The 21,303-nt window shown below is 42.9% G+C and overlaps 2 protein-coding genes across 6 annotated transcripts in view; both read left to right on the forward strand.

Moving 5' to 3' along the window:
* Nucleotides 1–68: 68 nt before the first annotated feature.
* On the forward strand, nucleotides 69–20,705 carry LOC309637319 (uncharacterized protein; the record flags this gene model as incomplete). Of its 4 annotated transcripts, none has more annotated exons than XM_082411740.1 (2): nucleotides 69–2,673; nucleotides 20,563–20,705. In XM_082411740.1, the coding sequence occupies exon 2, from the start codon at nucleotides 20,586–20,588 to the stop codon at nucleotides 20,703–20,705; it is 120 nt and encodes a 39-aa protein (XP_082267866.1). In that variant the 5' UTR covers nucleotides 69–2,673; nucleotides 20,563–20,585. The 4 variants fall into 4 exon arrangements, with proteins under 4 accessions (XP_082267866.1, XP_082267865.1, XP_082267867.1 ...); XM_082411739.1 differs by lacking the exon at nucleotides 69–2,673 and adding an exon at nucleotides 2,709–3,124; XM_082411741.1 differs by lacking the exon at nucleotides 69–2,673 and adding an exon at nucleotides 3,160–3,395.
* The window catches only part of CILK1 (ciliogenesis associated kinase 1), a 33,750-nt gene continuing 33,144 nt past the window's right edge, over nucleotides 20,698–21,303 (forward strand). For both annotated transcript variants that reach the window (XM_082411678.1, XM_082411679.1), the window contains exon 1: nucleotides 20,698–20,835. In XM_082411678.1, coding sequence (XP_082267804.1) covers nucleotides 20,735–20,835 — 101 coding nt within the window. In that variant the 5' untranslated portion in view covers nucleotides 20,698–20,734. The remainder of the gene's footprint in view (nucleotides 20,836–21,303) is intronic.

Genomic DNA, 21,303 nt, shown 5'->3' on the forward strand with positions numbered 1-21,303 from the left:
GAGGGACAGCCCGGATGAGGTCAGCCCGGGGTGCCAAAGGCCAAACTCAGCCTAGTATTCGGCTCAGTGAACTTACGCAAACTTGAACAGGAGTTAACTCAAATTTATAGAGTTGAGACCCTAAGGCAAGCGGCCCGAAGGCATCGAATTGGGTGCTCGGGACGGTCACTACACGATCCTCGGCGACTGTGGTTAGAGTCCCACTCCGGGATTGCAGGGAGACAGTTAAATTCCACTATCGTCACAGGCTGTTATAACGACTAAACTTTTTAAAGACACGGTCCTGGAGACTGAGAAAGAGGCGCTCAGGAAAGCAGTGGGAGGAGAGAAAACAGCCCCGCAACGCCCGTCTCACTACAGATCCCATCATGCAACGCGGGAGGACGTTGCGGCTCTACGGCTCCGAACCCCGAGTCCTGCGGAGACGGCTCCCGCGGCGCACTGGGATTTGTAGTCCGCCGTTCCGCGTAGAGCGCCAGCCCTCACTTGCCGTCCGGACTCCGCTTCTTACAGCCCAAACACCTGATTTCATTTCCGCAGAAGGCACTCTTGTTTGTCAGGCGGAGTATTATTTTCCCACACTTTACATTGTTTTAAATACTGAATTTTGCATGCTCTCTGCTCTGTGTAAACCTAGTCTTGGGGCTTCTTACCTTCATTCAGCAAACATTTATGGAGTTTCTAAAGTTTCTACTAGGTGTGGGGTACTAATAGTCATCAGGTTTCAAAGATCCTACTCGTGGTTCCACGAGTTCACAAGAGTTTAAATCTCTTATCCATTATTTTCTTTTATTCTATTTATTTAGATCTTAGTAATGCAGTACATTTTTCTTCAGAAAATAGAGGCAAAAAAAAAAAAAAAAAAAAAAGAAAAAAGATGGGAGGGGTGCAGAATGGTGAGCTACAATAAGGAAGCCCCAACTGCTGTCTTTTAATATTAGAATCCACCCTTCCGATGAGTGTGTTTTCATTTGCATCCTAAGTCAGCTACCTATAAAAAGTACATTCTTGTTTAACGGGGACTAAAAATTTACTAGTTTTCAGTTTTTAAGAGACTAGGGCTTAGGTCTTTTAAGGATGATTTTCCTTCCAATGACCTCTTTTAAACTGTATTTTGAAATTTAAATCAGGGGAGAAAGATTAGATGTACAGATTTATAATAGAAGAAAATGTTATATGTGACTCATGAATACAAAAGATCAGTTTTGCAAATGAGGAATGGGGTATTGAAATATTTTCAGAATGAGTCTATTTCATTAAACTTGTTGAATGCTTAGTCAGTTAGCACAGATGATTTCTATTATGCTAGTAAATAAAAAAGTTTAATGAAATAATAATTCGTATTTTTAACAATAAATTGAGCACCTATTTTATTAAAACGCTGTTATGTTTCATAGCTACTAATTTTCAATTTTAGGTCAGTATCCACTGTATCCGCTAGGCTTCTTTACAGGGTTGTATTATCTCATCATATTATATAATACTTACTTATAATTTTCCCGAGGCTAGGACTACTGACCTAAGCCACTTACTAGCCCAGTGGACCCTTGTTAAAGGTAGATCAAGACAGTCCATTTGCCAGTTGCTTGGACAACTGAATTTGACTAAAACTGATCATTTTAAATACTTTAAAAATCACTTTTTCTGGGAGTAGTATATGATTTGTTAGGCTGCCTCCTGTCTCCCTATCTTTTCATTGACAATGACGTTCAATTTTCATTTGCCATATGGTTTGGGTGTTATATAGGTAAACATGAAGGCAGATAAATGTTATACGTTTGCCAAGCGGCCAGATGACCCTTTCCCATTTGAGACAGGAAGTCTAAGGAAGTTTGTCCTGTATCTTGCAGGTTTCTTCAACAGAAGCAAGAAGAAAGAGGGATTCAGGCCTTTTGCATAGATTCTTCTTGGAAAAAACAATCTTTCCGGTTCTTAGAATTCAAAAACAAAGATAGTGAGAGAAAATTGATCTGCGCTGGGGAATTTAAACTCAGAGAAGGATCCACAATGTGAGAAAGGAATACTGCTTTATTAATTAAAACTGTGTTGCTTAGGGCAATGTGGTTTCCCTGACCAGTAGCATCAGCACCAAAATTCTGGGGAGAGGGCCCAGCAATCTGTTTTCACAAGCTCTCTGGGTGATTCTGATGCCTCCAACTAAAGTTTGAGCACCCTCGGCTTGGGGCATTTATGTGAATTTAAATCGAGGACCTCGAAGCAATTTGTTTTTTCAAAGTGGTTCAGGGCCAATCCTTATAGGATGATTTACCTCCGCAATATAACTAACGACACAAGTGACAGTGTTTAAAAAGTGTTAAGTGTTAGACTTCATATAACTAGTTAACACACAGAGGACGATTCTGTAGACCATTATCTAGTCTGTTCCCCACCTAACAATCCAGTTTTCCAAACTAAAGTTGCTCACAATATAAAAACTCTTGAAGTTCAAATGGATGCTAACGGGCAGTCTGGTTTTTATTTTAAATATTTTTTATTATGGTAAAATAGATATGACGCGATTTGCCATCTTCAACCACTTTCGGTGGCACTGCAGTTACGTTTTTTAAAGCCAGGAAAGTGTGTTCACCTCGATCACCTGTAATGAGATGTCCTCCGAACGTGCATCCTCAGCCTGCACTTCTCCATCCTGATGCCCGAGGCAGCCGATCTGCAGTAAGGCGAGCGTGTGGAGCTGGAGGGCGCGTTGGCGGTCGGCGGGCCTCAGGGACCTTGGGCTCCAGCGGGCCCCGGGTGGAGAGCGGAGCGCGCGGCTCGGCGCCCCCGGCGGCCCGGCCGCGGTGCAGGGACGCGCGGGGCCAGCGAGGGGAGCTGCAGGGTAACTTTTCCCAGGGAAAGAGGCCGGTCGTCCCCACCAGAAGCCTCCCTGCCTTTTGTTTGTTTTCCTGCCGGAGGCTGGAGAGCGGCCGGGTGCCCCGCCGCTCACCATGCGCGGCGCGGCCCGCGCCCCTCGCCGGCGCCCCCGGGCGTCCCTACGCGGACCCCTCGGCCCGTCCTAGCGGGGGTCGCCCTGCTCCTGCTCCCGCTCCCGGGCCGGCTCCGCGTCCGCCCTCCGAGAAGCCGCGCTCCCCGCAGGGGCGGGCCCCCGCCTGTGCTCGCGGCGCCGGTAAGTGGGGTGGGGGATTAGGGGCTTCTGCCGGGTGACCTGTCACTCGGGGCGATGGACCGGAGCTGCGAGGGCCCCCAGTGCCGTGGCCCCGCGAAGGATCGGAGGGCGAGGGAGAGGCTCTCGGGCTGTAGTTTCTCTCCGCGGTTCTGTGGGTCTCTCCCTCTTGGCAGAAAAACTCCCGTTTCCTCGGAGTCTGGAAGATTTTGATGGGTGTTTACCTTTTGGCGTTAAAGAAGGAAAGATCCCGGCCCGATTTGAAGCCCCTTTGGTAGGATATGGAGGACTTGCTTTCGGAATTTTCCTGACTAGGCCTTTGGCTGTCCCGCAAGAGGTCTGAGCAAGAAATCCTCACACATTTATGTGCAACCATTTTTCACTGGGTTTCTTTCTGCTCTGATTTCTTTCTTACTAATCTGAGTAGATGTTATGAGAGGGATGCTGAAGGACTTTACAGAACCACCGTTTCTTTTGTAATGCACCTTTTAAAGTTTGACTTTGACACTAGCATTGAGGGCTTTTACTTTTAAATAAAAAAGTAGTTGAATGCCTTATTCTGCAGAAAAGAGTATTCGTTTCCACTTATAACTAAATAAAGAGCTGCTTTTGCTAAAGCTGAATTATACTGAGAAAATACCACCCTGAATTTTGCATCCAGAGCTAGACTTCTCTAAGGTATTGGCACTGGTTTTCTATTTTTGCCTGGAGCACTCTTTGTAGCAGCTTGATAGGTACAGTTTTCATTTCTCACATTTTCCAGTGAGTGGGCTTTCAGGATGTGCCCTCAAAGTGAATTGTACTTTTGCTGAATATAAAATTAAAATGAGTTTTAAATTTGTGTAGTTAACATATAAATTATTAAGAAGAATTTGTGCCTCAACCATATGTTAGCTGTGCTAAGAGTTAATGTATTCATAAATATGCACATTTGAAATAGTTTCTGAACAAAGCACTGCAATTTGGTAAAGAATTTGGCCTTCCTGTCTATTTGAGGACCAGTAATTGTGGGTGTAGAAATAAGAGCAGTGGTGGGATTCTTTATTTAAAATGATACCCTGTGCCACTGCTTGCTCCCTAAGGTCCAGCCCTTACAGTGACCCTGCCTGTCCCCTTTACCTTGTCCCCTTCTCCAGAGTCAAAACTGGTGTCAGGGCAAGAGCGGGCAACCACGTTTCTAAGTGAGACCAGTTTAGTTTCAGATGATGGAAGGATGTGTTGGAGGGTTGATGGAGCTTGTTTGAGTGGGCAGAGGTCTGTCCTAGCCAAGGGAACTCAGCATTTAGCCACAAAGAAATGCTTTTTTCTCACTGAAATTTCTTACTTTCAGACTGTGTGTAAACAGGCTACCAGGATAAAGAAACCAGGCTTTGGGGGTTTTATTTGTTGACTGTTTCACATCATCAAAGCTCTTTTTCTACTTTCATTGTTTTCTTCTCATTGTTTTTTGAGGTTCCCAGTAATGGTGGAAATCCTGTCAGTCTTGAACCTTTTGGAATTCTCTTTAACAGTCTTTTCCTTCATTTCCTTCATCCTTTCTATCAATGAGTCATGAAGATCTTTGACATGTGATTTATATAGCGCCCTCCCTCCATATTCTAATCCAGAAGCTCACCCTTACTCTCCTGCAGACTGGGGCAGCCTCTGAGCTAACGCCCCAAGCTGGCTTTTAGTAAGTCCTCACTAAATGTTTGCTGAATGAGTGGATGGACGGATGGAATGGGTGAATAAATGAATGAGACACACAACTTTCTGGTTTCTTCAGCTTCTTGACCATCTAGTCTTTTAAAACTATCAGTTCCTCACGTCTCTCCTTGCCTTGCAACCCTCAGGTCCTCTCCCTTCTCAACTCTCTCAAGTCTAAAATAATTTGCCTGATTTTTAAGGCCTTTCATAATCAGGCCTCACCCCTCCTATCTAAATTCTATTTTCAGTTCAGCATACATCTTTGCACTCTATGGGTGTGGTCTTCTTTCGAGCCTGTTCTACTAAGGGGGCCGGGATGGTTCCTGCTCAGATCGCTGTCCTAGAAACCCTCACCCCTCTCCCCCATCTCCTGTGCAAATCTTACCCTTCCTCAGAGGAGGAAGCTAAGTCCTCACTTCTTCTATAACATCTTCTCTAACTATTCATTTCTCTTCTCTCTCTTGCAAGTCTCCAGTTTCTTTTGTAATGCACCTTTTAAAGTTTGACTTTGACACTAGCATTGAGGGCTTGTATTTTTTTTTTTTTTTTTGGCTGAGTTGGGTCTTTGTTGCTGCATGCGGCTTTCTCTAGTTGTGGACGAGCCAGGGCTACTCTTCGTTGAGGTGAGCAGGCTTCTCATTGTGGTGGCTTCTCTTGTTGCGGAGCACGGGCTCTAGGCGCACGGGCTTCAGTAGTTGTGGCTCGCGGGCTCTAGAGCGCAGGCTCAGTAGTTGTGGCGCACGGGCTTAGTTGCACCACGGCATGTGGGATCTTCCTGGACCAGGGCTCGAACCCGTGACCCCTGCATTGGCAGGCAGATTCTTAACCACTGCGCCACCACGGAAGCTCGAGGGCTTATATTGATCTCTCATTGGTTTAGGTTATTTTAAGCCTCTTTAGGGCAGAAGCCATATTTTCTGCATGGTAATGTGGGGTTGTGGGCTTTGAAGTCAGGCAGAATTGAGGTCGGGGCCTCACTCCTCAGTACTCATGTGACCTTATGGATTCTCCAAGCATTAGTCCTCGCGTGTAAAATAGGGGAAATGCCTCCCCACCTGGCTGCAGTGTGGAGATGGTCTTGGTGCCTGAACAGCACCTGGAACACACCTGAAAAAATCTGCTCATCCCTCCAGTGACTGGGAGAGCCCTGAACATGTAGCAAATATTTGGTAGATGTTTGTCAGCTGACTTGGAGTCAAGTCATGGCTGGGTCTGGAGGCCCAGGGGATGGCAGCCATGCAGAATCCTTAGTAAGTGTTATCCTGCCCTTACTTAAAACAGCTTGAGCTTAGGTTATTCCTGGTGACAGCTCTGCTTCTGGGATCTGTTGCTGTTTTTCCGCCTGAACCTTGCCAGGAACACAACTGCCTTTAAATTTTTTTTTTCACTGCTTCTTTGCAGCAAGCTCCTACATTTCATTTTGCAGGCTCTTGCTGAGTTGGAGTTGTACGTAGCACTTCTGTTTTTCTGCTTGTGAGGGTATGTATTTATGGTAGGACATGTTGCCTAGCGATTTCTTGGCAGAATTCTGGGCACAGTGACCTTTCTTTGTATGTTGATCTGTCAGCCTGTGAATAGTGTCTTAACTGTAAATTTTCTCATCAGCTCTCTTGCTTGACCATGACCTTCTAAGAAAGGCCTGTAACTAGAGCATCAGAAACCTCCTATCTGTGGACCTCAGTGTTTGTGGTTGCTGTAGGTGACCCGGAGAACATGCAGAGGTGTGCGCCAGATGACTTACACCCATATCTACAGTGTAACCGTGTCCTAGGTTGTGGCTGTGCTTTCCTTGAAAGGGTTTTAACTTCCTTATTAGTACACCTGTGTGTTCAAGAAAATTACCTGGTAAAAGCAATTTGCTGAAGTAAATCAATTCCTGGGGCAGATTGCATTAAAATGCTAAGTTATGGAAGGAAGAAATCAGAGGCATCTTTACTTGTAGCCAAAGAAGTAGAAGCAGTGGAGGGTCCCCTCGAGATGGTAACCAAGGTTGATGTGGAATTCACGCTCACTCTCTCTGCTCCTCGTGAGGTGCTGTCTGATGCTCGGAAAATTCTACTGCTCAACAGATCCTAGGGAAATACTCAATCCAAGCGGAGAGCTTCCTTTCTTGATTCCTTCCAAGGAAACGGAAGCGTCCTTGCACTTTAAGTGCCTGGCTCACTGTGCTTTTTTTTTTTTTTTTTTAACATCTTTATTGGAGTGTAATTGCTTTACAATGGTGTGTTAGTTTCTGCTTTATAACAAAGTGAATCAGTTATACATACACATATGTTCCCATATCTCTTCCCTCTTGCGTCTCCCTCCCTCCCACCCTCCCTATCCCACCCCTCTAGGTGGTCACAAAGCACCGAGCTGATCTCCCTGTGCTATGCGGTTGCTTCCCACTAGCTATCTATTTTACGTTTGGTAGTGTATATATGTTCATGCCACTCTCTCACTTTGTCACAGCTTACCCTTCCCCCTCCCCATGTCCTCAAGTCCATTCTCTAGTAGGTCTGTGTCTTTATTCCCGTCTTGCCCCGAGGTTCTTCATGACCTTTTTTTTTTTTTCCTTTAGATTCCATATATATGTGTTAGCATACGGTATTTGTTTTTCTCTTTCTGACTTACTTCAACCTAAGTGTCCATCAACAGATGAATGGATAAAGAAGATGTGGCACATATATACAATGGAATATTACTCAGCCATAAAAAGAAACGAAATTGAGTTATTTTGTAGTGAGGTGGATGGACCTAGAGTCTGTCATACAGAGTGAAGTAAGTCACTGTGCTTTGAAAGTCGAAACCTTCGTAGAAAGAAGTGCCTGGGTTTGAACTCACCTGTGCAGCTGGTTTCAAATCCTGGGAGCGCCGACTTTTGAAGCTGTCTCAGAGTTTGGAGAAAACACATCTCTGGAGAGCTGCCACTTTTTTTTCTATGTAGTTTCAGGATTAGCAATACCTTCATGTACTTTTTGCAGAAGGGGAAGTGGGAGCATTTGTTACATCTTTAATCGACTATGAAAACATTTCTTATATTCACACATTTAAAACTCTGCTGCCCTGAAGGTAACAAGAATTCTGTCCATTAGGCCGCAGCATCTCAGCTGTGAAGTGAGGGTGGGGGTGGTGATCATTCAGGTCCCTTATAGGGAAAAAAAAATCTGATTCTATAGTCAGGTTTCCTCAATAAGATACTGTGCCCATGTTGAACTTAGGTCCTATTAAACTGAGCATTCAATCTATGCTAATTAGCGTTGTTATATATTAACTTACTTTCACTTTTTCCTAGATTTTGTTTGTCATCCTCAGTTTTTTTTTAATTTAAAAAATACTGTTTTTAAAATAAAATAACACAATAGTGTTATTTCCACCATGCTCTTAGTAGCCACTTGATAAGTGTACAGTGATGGCCGAGGGCTTGTGAGAGCCACGTATTTGTGAGGAACGATCAATGTGAGTCATTTTTTATCTTTCTATAGGTGTAGTGTGGTCTATGATAAAGTGCTGATAACATGTGACTGCTCTCGTGGTTAATATAAAAGATAATGGCCCAGAACCAAGAAGATAAAGGAGTAGTGGTGTAATGTCCACCTACATATTTCACAATATCATGAAAGTTACTATCTGCATGAGTTTGTAGTTCCGAGAAGACAAGAGTTAATGGTTCTGTCCTCTTGGACACTGCCTGTGCTTTGAAAGTGAATTTACTGATGATTGGTTTAACCAGACGAAACCGAGTGAGAAAAAAGTAAGTTATATATGCCTACCTGTAATCTTAGCTGTTAAAAAGCAAATGTTTTCCTAAATTGTTATAAAAGCTTTTAGAAGCATTCATAATTTTTGTGCCCTAGTCTCCATAGAGCTGTTCAGTTTTGTAAAGAATCTATGAGGGATGGCAGTAGGAGTGGGGTTGATGGTATAGGAAAATTAACAAAGTGACCCTTTATAAACCCATAAGTTACTCATTCATTAATTTATTCATTCAACACATCTTTATTTTGAGCACCTATTTGGGCCAACCGGATGCCAGGTACTTGTCTGGTTGCTGGGAATACAGTTGTGAACATAACAAAATTTCTGCCCACAGGAAGCTTATATTCTCAGGATACACACAGTCTGTATATGTAACCCTGTGACCCACAGGTAAATGAGGATTATGTGGAAAGGGCTAAAGTGCTCTGCCTCCGTGCAAGGTTTCCTGTGCTTCAGGGGTCCACACATCATGCCCTGCAGGCATGTCCTGCCGGCTGCCTGTTTTTGTAAATAGACTTGTACCGGGATGCAGCCGTGCCCATTTGTTTACGTGTCATCTGTGGCTGCTTTTGTGCTACAGCAGAGGATTTGAATAGTTGTGCCAGAAACATGTCACCCTCACAGCCTAACGTATTTACCGGCCCTTCACAGAAAACATTTGCTGACACCTGCTCTATTTTATTTTTATGTTAAGCCTTTACTTCCTCAATATGTTTTATTGATTTGTTTGTTGTTACACATGGTGGTGAAGCATCTTACGCTGCGTAAGATCAGCCCTGAGTTAAACGTGCTGTGATATTTGAGTAGCGCTTGAATGTGTGACATGTTCTGATTCACTCCCTCATCTTCACCTCGCCCTCCCTTGCCCACCCTTAGAACAGAGGGTGGCAATCAGGTGAGCCACCTGGGGCTGGGACCACGGCCACCGCCTGCGTGAAGCTGGGAGACTGTCACCCCAACTCATCCGCAGTTTCCCACAAGTCAGAGGAAATTTATTCTTCCTCTGGGTCTTCAATATTTCCTTTCCCTTCGGTTCTTCACAGCCCACACACCACATAGAATGATGGGTCCTAGTTTAGAAATAATCTACAAGCAATGGAAGACTTTACTTTAGGTTCGGGGCACAGCGCCCTTTGTGGGAGAAGTGATGGGAAGTGGTAGACCCTTCTCCTGGGATTTAGGACCTGGTGCATGAATTCTCCTTTCAGAAGCTGGGGTTGAAGGATGTGAGGGAGGTCAGGGCATGAAACAGTCTCTGGGGAATAGAAGAGGGCAGCCCAGGTAACGGATCCTCTTCTCCCATCCTTCCAATTAAGGCAGTAGCCAGAAGCTTCTTTAATGTGCTCCTTGTCACAGGAAAGGCAGAGCACGTTCCACAATAAAGGAGGCTCTTTGGGCATTGTAGCTGCTGTCCCCAGTGCAGAAAAAAGCACTGGTCCAAGAGGCAAAATATTTAAAGGACATTCTTGCTAAAATGTATGTGGGTAGAAGAATTAGGTCCCAGAGAGAAAAATTAGAAATACAAATGTATTATTTTTAGTACCTTTTAAAAATGTAATGATGTAATGTAACAATGTAACAATATTAACTTTAGAAATGTAACACTATTAACTTTACTCTTGTAAAGTTATGAAATGTTCGAACCTAGCATTCATGCCAGTTAAGGTAAAATGGAACTCAGAAGTGCCAGGAGAAGGGCCATTGAGTGATTTTGCACATGATCTAGTTTCCCGATGAGGGCGGGTGAAAGCAGTGGCATCTTTTCAGTGGAAAACGATCAAGGCTCAGGGAGAAAAGCTCTTCACACAGGTCTGAATGGTGGAAGTGGCGCTGGTAAACCCCGACTCCCAGAGATGCCCACTTTTGCGTACAATTTTCTGTCTCCTATCTTAAAAAATGAGTAATTGTGGCATTTATTCAGTGACTCTTAAGTTTTCAAACTAAAGAGCGGACCACCCGTTGCCTGGTTGGTTTCCCAGGCTGGGAATGAGCAGGGCACCCGGTGTGAGAGCCCGGCCGTGAGCAGATGATCTGCCCTACTGAGGACTGAGCCGAGGGGAGGGAATTGGGACAGACCGCAGGAAGGTTTCCCCAATGTCACCTAGCCAGAAAAACCATAGCATTCATTTCAAAGTTTGTCTGGAACCCTTTGAAAGCAAAATACAGCTGTGCTGCTCTGTGAGTTGGGTACAGCCTAACCCAGAAGCCGAAGGCCTGATCTGACGACACTGTGGGGACCTTTCTGTGATTCTTTGAGACCCAGTAATTCCAGCACCATGGTGGGAGGGCCCAGGCAGCCTGCCTGCTTTAGCCTTTCTGCAGTATTTACTATTCTCCCATTTCAGAACTTCAGAACATTTCTGCTCAGGGCAAACAATCTGAGTACCATGACTTTGCACATGAAGAAATAGAAGCATTCTGTTTTGAGATACTTACCAAGGGTGGTACAGAAGATACATAGCAAAGACTAAAATTCATGTTTTGACCATTCAAACCATGAGTACCTGCTAGTGTAGGCAGAGCATGAGGTATGAGAGCAGAAATGAAAGAAGCGTGGTGACTGTCCGGGACAGGCCTGCATGTCATTGACCACTGGGGAGTGGGGACAGGGCACTGTGGCCTCTTGGGGAGAGAGCCGTTGGCTGTGTCTGTGCAGGTTGGGACAGGAGGCCCTGGAAAGGTGATGTTTGAGCTGGACTCAGAGGGAGGAAAAGGAGTAGATTCTGAGCTTTGGGGTCTGGCTGAGACAGTGAGACACTTATCCTGCTCTGGAAGGGAGATGATGTATAGCACACAGGGTCCCTCTGGGGCACTGTCTGCTCTTTGCTAGCTTTTGTGCATGTGATGGGAAAGGTGGAAATGTTGATCTGTTTTTTTTCTTAGACAAGTGCCAGCTTGATTCCTGACCCAGAGAGCCACAGAACCACAGAACAATGGCGCAGGAAACCACCTTGCTTCATTAAGTCCCGTGCCCTCACCTCACAGAAATTAACCCGAGGGCCAAGAGATGCTCCGAGTCACAGGAGGTCTGTGCCGAGTGGAAACTGGGACTCAGTTCCTCTTTGTCTGCAATCACTTGCCTCCCCTGTAGGCAGTGGCTGCGGGCAAGGTCCCCACTCGGTCCACTGCAGTTCGATTGTAGAATGAGGCCAACTAGAGCATGGCCACATCACCGGTTTCCATATTTGGACTTTGAGCTACAAAGTACTTCTTTTAATTCCTCTGGTTCTCAGATCCTCAAAAGATTTCATAACCTTTGGATCTTTTGCAATCTCTCCCCTAAGTTTGGTGCAGTCGGCCCAGGTTCCTATCTCACTGCCAACACTTATTAGTTGCATAACCTTGAACAAGTAGCTGGTGTCTCAGATTCCTTATCTGTAAAATAGGGGTAATAATAATAGTACCTACCTGGTGCCGTTGTGAGGACTGAATGGATTAATATATGCAAAGCACTTATAACAGTACGGTATACATAGTAAGTTCTGAAATTATTATTATTATTACCTTTTTGGCTTATTTGATATATTAGTAAGCTACGTGTGGATTGGTTATAGTGAGTGATTATCCAAGTTCATTCTTGGAGTCTGAGTGGTATTTAGAAGTACTGCCCGTTAACATGTTAGCTGATTCCCCAAGTTAATGGATGGGCTGTTACACCCCATTCACTTCCCAGGCAGTAGTGACTGTCTATACCAGGAACTGTGAATTCACATGCTCTCAGGGGCAGAGGAGGAAATGTACAAGAATCAAGGAAGCTGGGTATGTGCTTGTTAAACGGTAGGGAGTTGCTCTTCTCTTTTAAAAAGAGAACCACAATTTTTCTTTCCCTCCAGTTTTTCTTCGAATGAGGTTTTTTTCCGGGCTTTTTCCTTTGTTACTTTTGATATAGGCAGAGGAATAGAGAAATATTTTTCTTCTAGTAAAACAAGTGGCCGTGAAGGTGCAAAAATAAATGGCAACTAAAAAAAAAAAATTAGCAACTGCCACGACATTCATTTTAGGGACACAGGGAGGTTGGGGACAGTGACGGGATAGAGAGCTCACGCTTGGCCTAAAAGGCCAGTGACCACCCTTGTCTAGCTTTTTATTCCCACAGAGGACAAAGGACCTTGTGTTATTAGCTCTTCAGTTTTTCTAGAGCTACCCCAAATCTCGATATTTATATGAAAGTTCCCATTTTAAAATATAAACTCAAAGCATATCTGTGAATTCCATCCTCAGCCTGCCTGTTTGCGGCCCCTGGTCCACACAGGGTAGAACCTCCGTATGCTAATGTCATCTACTGAGATTTCAGCCAGAATTGTGAAGTCTTGTCTGCTTTGTAGAGTTAAAGAGAAATACTCTCTATCGTTCAAAAAGGACTGCCTTTGTTCATTGGGTAACTAAGCATTAGATTCTTGATTTCATTCCTAAGACACGCAACTTTGTATGAATAGAAAACCACGGCTGCCATAGCTCAGATGACTGTGGGAGTCTTTGGGAGGTTTCATTGGATGGTGGTATCTATCCCGTGAAGATATTGGGTCCTAGTCCCTGGAACCTGTGAATTTTTCCTTATTTGGCAAAATAGACTTTGTAGGTGTGATTAAATTAAGAAATCTGAGATGGGGAGATAAACCTATCTCTAAATGGAGATAGGTTTAGTGGGCCCTAAATGGAAACACTAGTCCTCGTAAGAGAGAAGCAGAGGGAGATTGGACACAGAGAGGAGTCAGTGTGACCACAGAGGCAGAGACTGGAGTGATGTGGCCACAAGCCAAGGAACACCAGCAGCCACCAGACGCTGGAAGAGACAAGGAGGAAGTGAGCCAATACCTCTGGAGGAGGTGCCAATACCTTGATCTCGACCCAGTGATACTGGTTCTGGACTCTGGGCTCCAGAAATGTGAGAGAATACATTTCTGCTGTTTTAAGCTACCAAGTTTATGGTAATTCATGAACAGCAGCTGTAGAAAACTAATATTGTTAGTAAGGAAAAATTTTTTAAATTGGTTTTTGCCAGTGATGCATGGATCAGTAAATGACATGTCCTTGACGAGAGAAATTAGCCATTATTTAGGGATCAGTGGCCCTAAGCCTTCCTTGAGATTTTTGGCTAGTGGTCCACATGGTGACTTCTTGCTTGTACAACTGTAGCACTCTGGTCGTCTCTACCCTGCCAGAAACTTACCCCAAGGGCCATTCCCTGGTCACTGTGTGTGTTCCAGAGGAATGCTTTCAGTTGTCCTTGACAGAATATCTGATGGTGGCTTCAGCAACAAAGACTTTTGATTAGGTCATATAACAAGAAATCTAAAGCAGATATTTTCAGGGATCGTGCAGCAGCCCAGTGATGTCATCCAGGATTCAGCTTCTTTCTTTTAATCCATCCTCAGCAGTTGGGATTCTCATCTTTAGAGCTGACGTCTCATAATCACCAGAAGACTGTCTCAGCTCTGAATATTACAGCTTTATACAACCATGTTCAAGGCAGAAACACAGGGCAACCTCTTTGTCAGCTGTCTCTATCAAAGGGTAGATTCCCTCTCAGAAGCCCTTCTCTTCCCTCACCAGCTCACTTTCCTTTCCGTCTCATAAGTCAGAGCCATAGTCCCACTCCTAAACAGTATTCGGTAGGAAGTACAATGGAATTGTTTGGCTTGGCTTCAACTGATCGTTGTTCATGCCCTGGGGCTGTAGTAGGTGGCTGCCATCCCTGACTGTATTGAATTGTGAATAAAATCAGAGTCCTATAAACTAAGCAGCAAGAGGACCATTGCTATTGGGTAGATCAGCAATGGCATCAGTTGCCATTCTTTTCATATCGCCCTTCTTTTTCCTAGTGCGTTGTCCATCACCCTGTTGTTTTCGTCCTTTCCTTTCAGAGTAAAACATGAGTCATCATATTCAGGCCACCACAAAAATGATGAACAACTGAACAATACTGATCTCAAAAGTCAGTAACCACTTCCTGCTAGGATATGCTCAGAGTTGACCATGGGTTGAATGCTACTTTTTGTCTAATGCTAATTTGAATAATACCACTTGGAAATAATTCACTAGAGAACAGAAAGCTCAGATAGTTGTCATGGTTCTGTTCTCTAGATCTGTATATAGTGTAACTAACCCTCCTCTCTGATACTCCTTTGTACCCTTGAAACAATCACCACAGCTTCCTAAGTCCCTTTTTCTTCATGTATTCTCTGTTTCTTCAACTACTCTTCTCGTGCTTTCATTTAGGCCCCTTATTATGTTCTTTAATATCTTTCTTGAAGTTTGTCATCCAAAGTTGAACAGTAATTCAGGGGTATGTTGAGGTTGTCATGTCCCTTGTTCCGGACCCACAGCTGCCATGTTGCAAAACTCCAGTGGACACCATTCATGTAGTGTTCTATGAGTACCCCAGAGTTGTGCAAGGTATTAACATTGTCTGAATGTTCTCCTCCTAATAAGAACTCCAATAATGCACTATCTTTGGGGAAAAAAAATAAAGCAACCTTAGAGCATCTCCAGTGAGAGGTTTTGTACATATCTCAAATTCAACACCTTAGAAAACAGAACCCATTGTGTCTCCTACTCTCTATAACATTCATCCTGTCTGGTGCCTTTGTTCAGGCCTTCCACATATTTCACCTGACTATTGCAGTAACCTCCATCTAGTCTCTCTGCCTCTAGTCTCTCTATTCTAACATCAGTTTGAATAGTCCAGGGGGATCTCCCTCATGTCATTTCCCTGCTTAAAAGCCCCAGAGAGCTCCCGTGTGGCAGGGTAAAGACCAAACTCCTGCATGACAGATATACGCCCTCACAGCTGGGCCTCACCCTAAGTTTCTAGCCATTCCCTGCATTTCCTTACTGCCCTCCGTGGCTTTTATGTCCTAGCCCTGTACTTCATAGTGGGGTTGCACATTACAGTCCCCTGGAGGGCTTTCTAAACTATCAAAACTCAGTCCCCACCCTCAACCTGACTCTTAGAGGCGGGGCCTGGGCATCAGTATTTGTTAAAAGTTCCCCAGGTGATTCTGTTGTTCACCCAGCGTAGGAACCGTAAGCTCTCGTGAACATGCCAAGCTCTTATACCCACCAACCTTTTGCAGAGTTTCCTCCATCTGTAATTCCTTTCTCTCCCTTTTCTGTGTAATAAAACTTTGCTCATTCTTCAAACCTCAATATTACCTCTTCTCTGAAGGGGTGTCTGATCTCTCCCTCCTCCCAAGAGTTTGTTGCTCTCTCTACCATGGGCTTATAGCGTTTCCTACATTTTCCATGTACGTGTTGATCAGTAGTTATTTAAAGGAAGGACCCTTCTCTTATCCATAATGTGCCCCAGAAGCCTTGCATAGTGCTTGGCATCTTGGTAAAGTTTGAATAAAATTGTCAACCTGACTTCAGTGCCTGAAGAGACTCTAGTCTGATCCATTTTACAGTCGGTATGTAATTACCTGAAATAAAATTAAAAAGCAACCGCCACGTGTTGGTGAGGGTCAAATCTTGCCAGAGAAATTGAATTTTGTTCTATGATAATGTGACGGACAGTAACAAGGAGGAATCATAGGGTGACTGTATACTGAATGAATGACCCATTCTATCACGATTTCAGTAAAGTTCTTAATTTTTTCAAGATAGCTTTTTCTCAGTGATAATCTAGGAAGACATTGTCCGAATTATGCAGTTTTAGTAGATGAGGAACTAACTATCAAAGAAAGACTTCTATGATTAATAATTGATAGATATGAATTATTGTTATTATATATAATGCCATTGCAAAAAAAGTGGGGGAGAGCCCACAGGCTACTGGAATGTAGATCGTTATTAAGTTTTGGTTGCCACAGTTCATCAAAGACATGGAGAAATGCGTGAGGATTCAGAGATGAATGCCAAAGATAATTAAAGGAGTGGAAAACAGGTCCTATGAGGAAAGGTTGTGTAATTACAGCAAGAGGAAGTTGAGAGATACACACTTGATTACTAATTTGATGTACATCACATTTTCGTGAGATAGTTTCTTTATATTCACACACACAAAAAACAAAGCGTGAGGAAGTTAGCTTAAATTAGAATAGGCAGGTTTCGGTTGGACATTAAGAAAACTAACTGGATTACAAAATACAAATCTGATCATGTTATTTTCTTGTTAAAAAAAAACCTTAATTGACTTCTCACTGTCTCTAGGTCAAAGCCTACTTTAAAAAAATAAATAAATAAAGCATGTAATTTATTAGTTAGCTGATTTTTGACAGATCAAAGTTCCAGTGATTTTTTTTTTTTAAGGAAGATGACATACAACAGTGATTTGGGAATTTTAATTTGTTGGAAAATGAAATTATGAATGATGCAGAAATCATATGTCATATCAAAAATAGATGGAGATAAATATGAAAAAGAAAAAGAGGGGAAAACAAACACAGAGCCCAAAATTGCTTATGTTGTGGCCCAAATGCTCTTTCTGTGTTATGTTGAGACACACCTTGAATCCAAAACAGTCCACAATGCACAAATCGTGAAGTGGCGGAGCCATGATGTATGATGTGTTCTGTCTTACGAGCAAGTTCATATTAGGTTTTATTAAGTAAATCTACATTAAAATGTTTTAGGCTGAAAAAAATGCTTAAGATATGTATTATCTTTTTAAAGATTTCCTTCCTCTACCATTTTGAGAATTTTTTTAAACTTTTAGTCTAGAATAATTCAAACATACAGAGTTGCAAGAACAGTACAAAGAAGACCCATACACCTTTTCCCCAGTTTACCTTGTGTTAACATTTTACCCCACTGTGTATTTGTTCTCTCTCTCTCCCTCTCTCCACACACACACACACACACACACACAGAATTTTTGTTTTACCACTTGAGGATAAATTGCATATATTATGGTCCTTTGCTTACAAATCCTTCAGGGTGTATTTTCTTAGAATAAGACTATGCTGTTTCACAACCACAGGACAGGCATCAACTTTAGTAAATTTAATACAGATACAATACTTTAATCTAGCATCCATATCCTAATTGTTTCCATTAATGTCCTTTATAGTGTTCTCTTCTCCTTTAGTATAGGATCTAGTCAAAGCCTTATGTTTTTTGAAATGTCATTTGAGGCTCTCAACAAGCAAACTTCTGGGGTTATCTCTTTCCAGTTCCAAGCTCCCACCTTCCCCTCCACCCCAGATTCAAGCCCCTGTGCCTTCTTTTCTGCTCCTTGGAATGCTAGAATCCCCTACATTACAAAACACCTACTTTTCTTTTTCCTTCAAGACTCAGTCTTTTATGAAGACTCTTCTTACTGCCCACCTGAGCCCAATTGGAATCAACCAAGTTAGAAGCCAGGGGGCCTTCTCCTTAACCGCTCCCCACATCCTGTACCCTCAGTGTACGTGAAACATCTTAGTGCATATTCATGAGTTATGCATCCACCCTCTCTCATCCTCTGCCATGAGACTCTAAGATCTTTAAAAAAAAAAAAGAAAGGACTGTATTTTATTGGTCTTTGTATCCCCAGATATTAACATAGGGCCTGTCACACAGGAAGTGCTTTAGAAATATTTGTTAATCAGCAATGGAATCTATCACTGTAAAGAGCTGCTGAAGTAAGTTGTAGGGTGTCTGATCCTGTAGAGCTTCAAAAGAAGGAAAATGCTCTTCAAACCGGAGGCCTTAAAATGGTTCTGTGGGGAAATGGGAATGAGTGGGGGAGGGGTGGGGAGGCTTGATCTCTAAAAGGTTTTCCAGTTATATGGTAGAATATGGTGAAATCAGGATTAACTTTTACAGTTCTTAAGGTTTCTCAAGGTCATGCACAGCCTTCACAAAAACATAGACTAGAATTACTTTTTAATTTTTAATTTTGAACTGATTTTAGACTTTCAGAAATGTTACAAAAATAGTACAGACCGTTCTTAGCGATTCTTCACCCAGCTTACCCTAATATTAACATCTTCTATAACCGTACAACAATGATCAAACTCAGGAAGTTAGCATTGGCACAGTGCTATTAACTAAACTATGACCTTATTCAAATTTTACCAACTTTTCTGCTAATGTCTTTTATCTGTTCTGGGATCTTATTCAGGTTCTCACATTGTGTTTAGTTGTCATGTCTCCTTCTTTGCCTCCAATCTGTGACAGTTCCTCAGTCTGTCCTTGCCTTTTATGATCTTGACACTTTTGAAGAGTATCGGTCAGTTTTTTGTAGCATATCCCTCATTTTGAGTTTGACGTTTTCTCATGAGTGGATTAAGGTTCTGCATTTTTGACAGAACACCACAGAGGTGATGGTGTGCCCTCCTCAGAGCATAATATCCAGGGTACATGGTGTCGTATGTCTTAGTAATGTTGATGTTGAACTTGATCACTTGGGTAAGGAAGTTTCTGTTAGATTTCTGCCTGTAGAGTTACCATCTTTCCCTTTGACATTAATAAATGTCTTAAAGATACTTTGTTTTTTTGGCTGCTCCATTTGGCTTGTGGGATCTTAGTTCCCCAACCAGGGATCGAAGAAACTGGGCCTGGTAAGTGAAAGGGCTGCCAGGGAATTCCCAAAGATACTTGGAAACTATGCGAATAGCCTGTTTCTCCTCAAACGTTCATCGACCAATATTTGCATCCATCGGCAATTCTTGTCTGCAACAAATTGTGACGTTTGCCTAATAACGAATTTCTTATTTCCCTCTTTCCTTCTACATTTATTGACTGGAATTCTTCTGGAAGGAGAAGCTGCATTGACTGGACTTAGATGCAGAATGTCACTTATTCCATCATTCTTTTCCGATCTTTTGATTTTTCAGATTATTAGTTTGACAGATGTATTTTTTTTAATGTCTTTAGTGTTCTTATTTAAGCATTTACATTTTATTAATGTTTGCCTAAAGGCATTACAATCACTTAAGTTATGTACTGCATTTTCTTTATTATAGGCAGACTGAATGACACTCAATTTTATAAATGAAAAATCAATGACTTATCTTTTTCTTTATAAATTTATTTATTTATTTATTTTTGGCTGCATTGGGTCTTCGTTGCCTCGCGCGGGCTTTCTCTAGTTGCAGCCAGCGGGGGCTACTTTTCCTCACGTGTGTGGGCTTCTCATTGTGGTGGCTTTTCTTGTTGCGGAGCATGGGCTCTAGGCGCATGGGCTTCAGTAGTTGTGGCACGTGGGCTTCAGTAGTTGTGGCATACGGGCTCTAGAGCACAGGCTCAGTAGTTGTGGCGCACGGGCTTAGTTGCTCTGCAGCATGTGGGATCTTCCCGGACCAGGGCTCGAACCCATGTCCCCTGCATTGGCAGGCGGATTCTTAATCACTGCTCCACCAGGGAAGTCCTATGACTTATCTTTTTAAAGAACACAACTGAAGAACTTTAAAAGAGACACACCCTACATACAGGCCTTAAAAAATTACTAGTTCTTTGTTTAGCTTCTGAATATCTAGTAATAAAAATAATATTAATAAAATATCGTTGTTGCCTAGCCACAAACAGTTCATGGAGCACATGTAAGTTCTATATCAGGAGAACCTTAATTTAAGCATTTCTTGGCCTTTGTATGTTTACATTGTTAATTGTAGCTGAATTACACATAACACAGTATATTTAGCATGGATTCTTGTAGCTCAGCAATTTCTATCGACCGTAGTTATCATGTCCTGTTTGCCTACAGTGGTTAGTCAGCAGAAAGGCATCAAATTGCAGCTGATTCATTTCTGAGTCAGTGATAAATCACTTTCCAAGAACGCTATGCCTCATTTTATAAAAAATTGGAAAAGAGCATTATTTAAACCAGAGGTTAACAAACTTTTTTTTTTGTAAAGGGTACAATAATAAATCCCTTAGGCTTTGTGGGTCATACAGTCTGTGTCACACCTACTCTGCTGTGTAGCGTGAAAGCAGCTGCAGACAATATGCAAGTGAGTGGGCATGACTGTGTTCCAATAAAACTTTATTTACAAAAAAACAGGTGGCAGGCTGGGGGTTACAGCTGGCCCCTGATTTAGACAGACTTAGAATATACATTAACATTTATCCTTGTCTTTCATTTTTCTCTACAGGCAGAAGACTCATCTTTGAAAATATGTATTTGGGAGATAGTCACGTTCTATTGAGTACCTTGTGCTGGTGCTGCCATAGAAAAATCTGGTTACACTCCGGGGAGGTCTGCTGCGGCTGCAGGACTGATCCGCCTCGGCCCTGAGATGAGTGTCCGGCCTGAGCGGGCACACCATGAATAGATACACAACCATCAAGCAACTCGGGGATGGAACCTATGGTTCCGTCCTGCTGGGAAGAAGCATCGAGTCTGGGGAACTGATTGCTATTAAAAAGTAAGTTTTATCCTTCATGCTCACGAATCCATCCTCAATGACACATTGTCAACATAGTTTTAACTCTATGCTCTCCATTCCTCATCTGTGAAAAGTTTCTACAGGGGAGGCATGGAGAAGAATCTCAGACATTGATTGCTGTGGGTTAGATGACTGTGAACTCTGGGATGCTCGTGTTAGAGTCTTAAACACATCCCCATGTTAGATGCACTACTTTGCATACAGCTCTAGTACTTGTTCCAAGGATCTTCTCATATGGGGAGGTAGTAACAAGCAGATTAAGAAATATTTTGTGGGAAAGGAAACTGAAACTGAGAAATGAAATGACTTATTTTGGATCCTTTACACGTGTGGTAGTCTGGTGACTACGGTTTTGCTCCCCCCACCCCACTCGCCCTTTGCAATCTGAGTCCAGACCCATTGTATTAGTTATCTGTTGCTGCGTAACAGTTTACCCCCCAAAATTGT

Source organism: Balaenoptera physalus (assembly GCF_965194825.1).
Source record: "Balaenoptera physalus genome assembly, chromosome: 11".
NCBI lineage: Eukaryota > Metazoa > Chordata > Mammalia > Artiodactyla > Balaenopteridae > Balaenoptera > Balaenoptera physalus.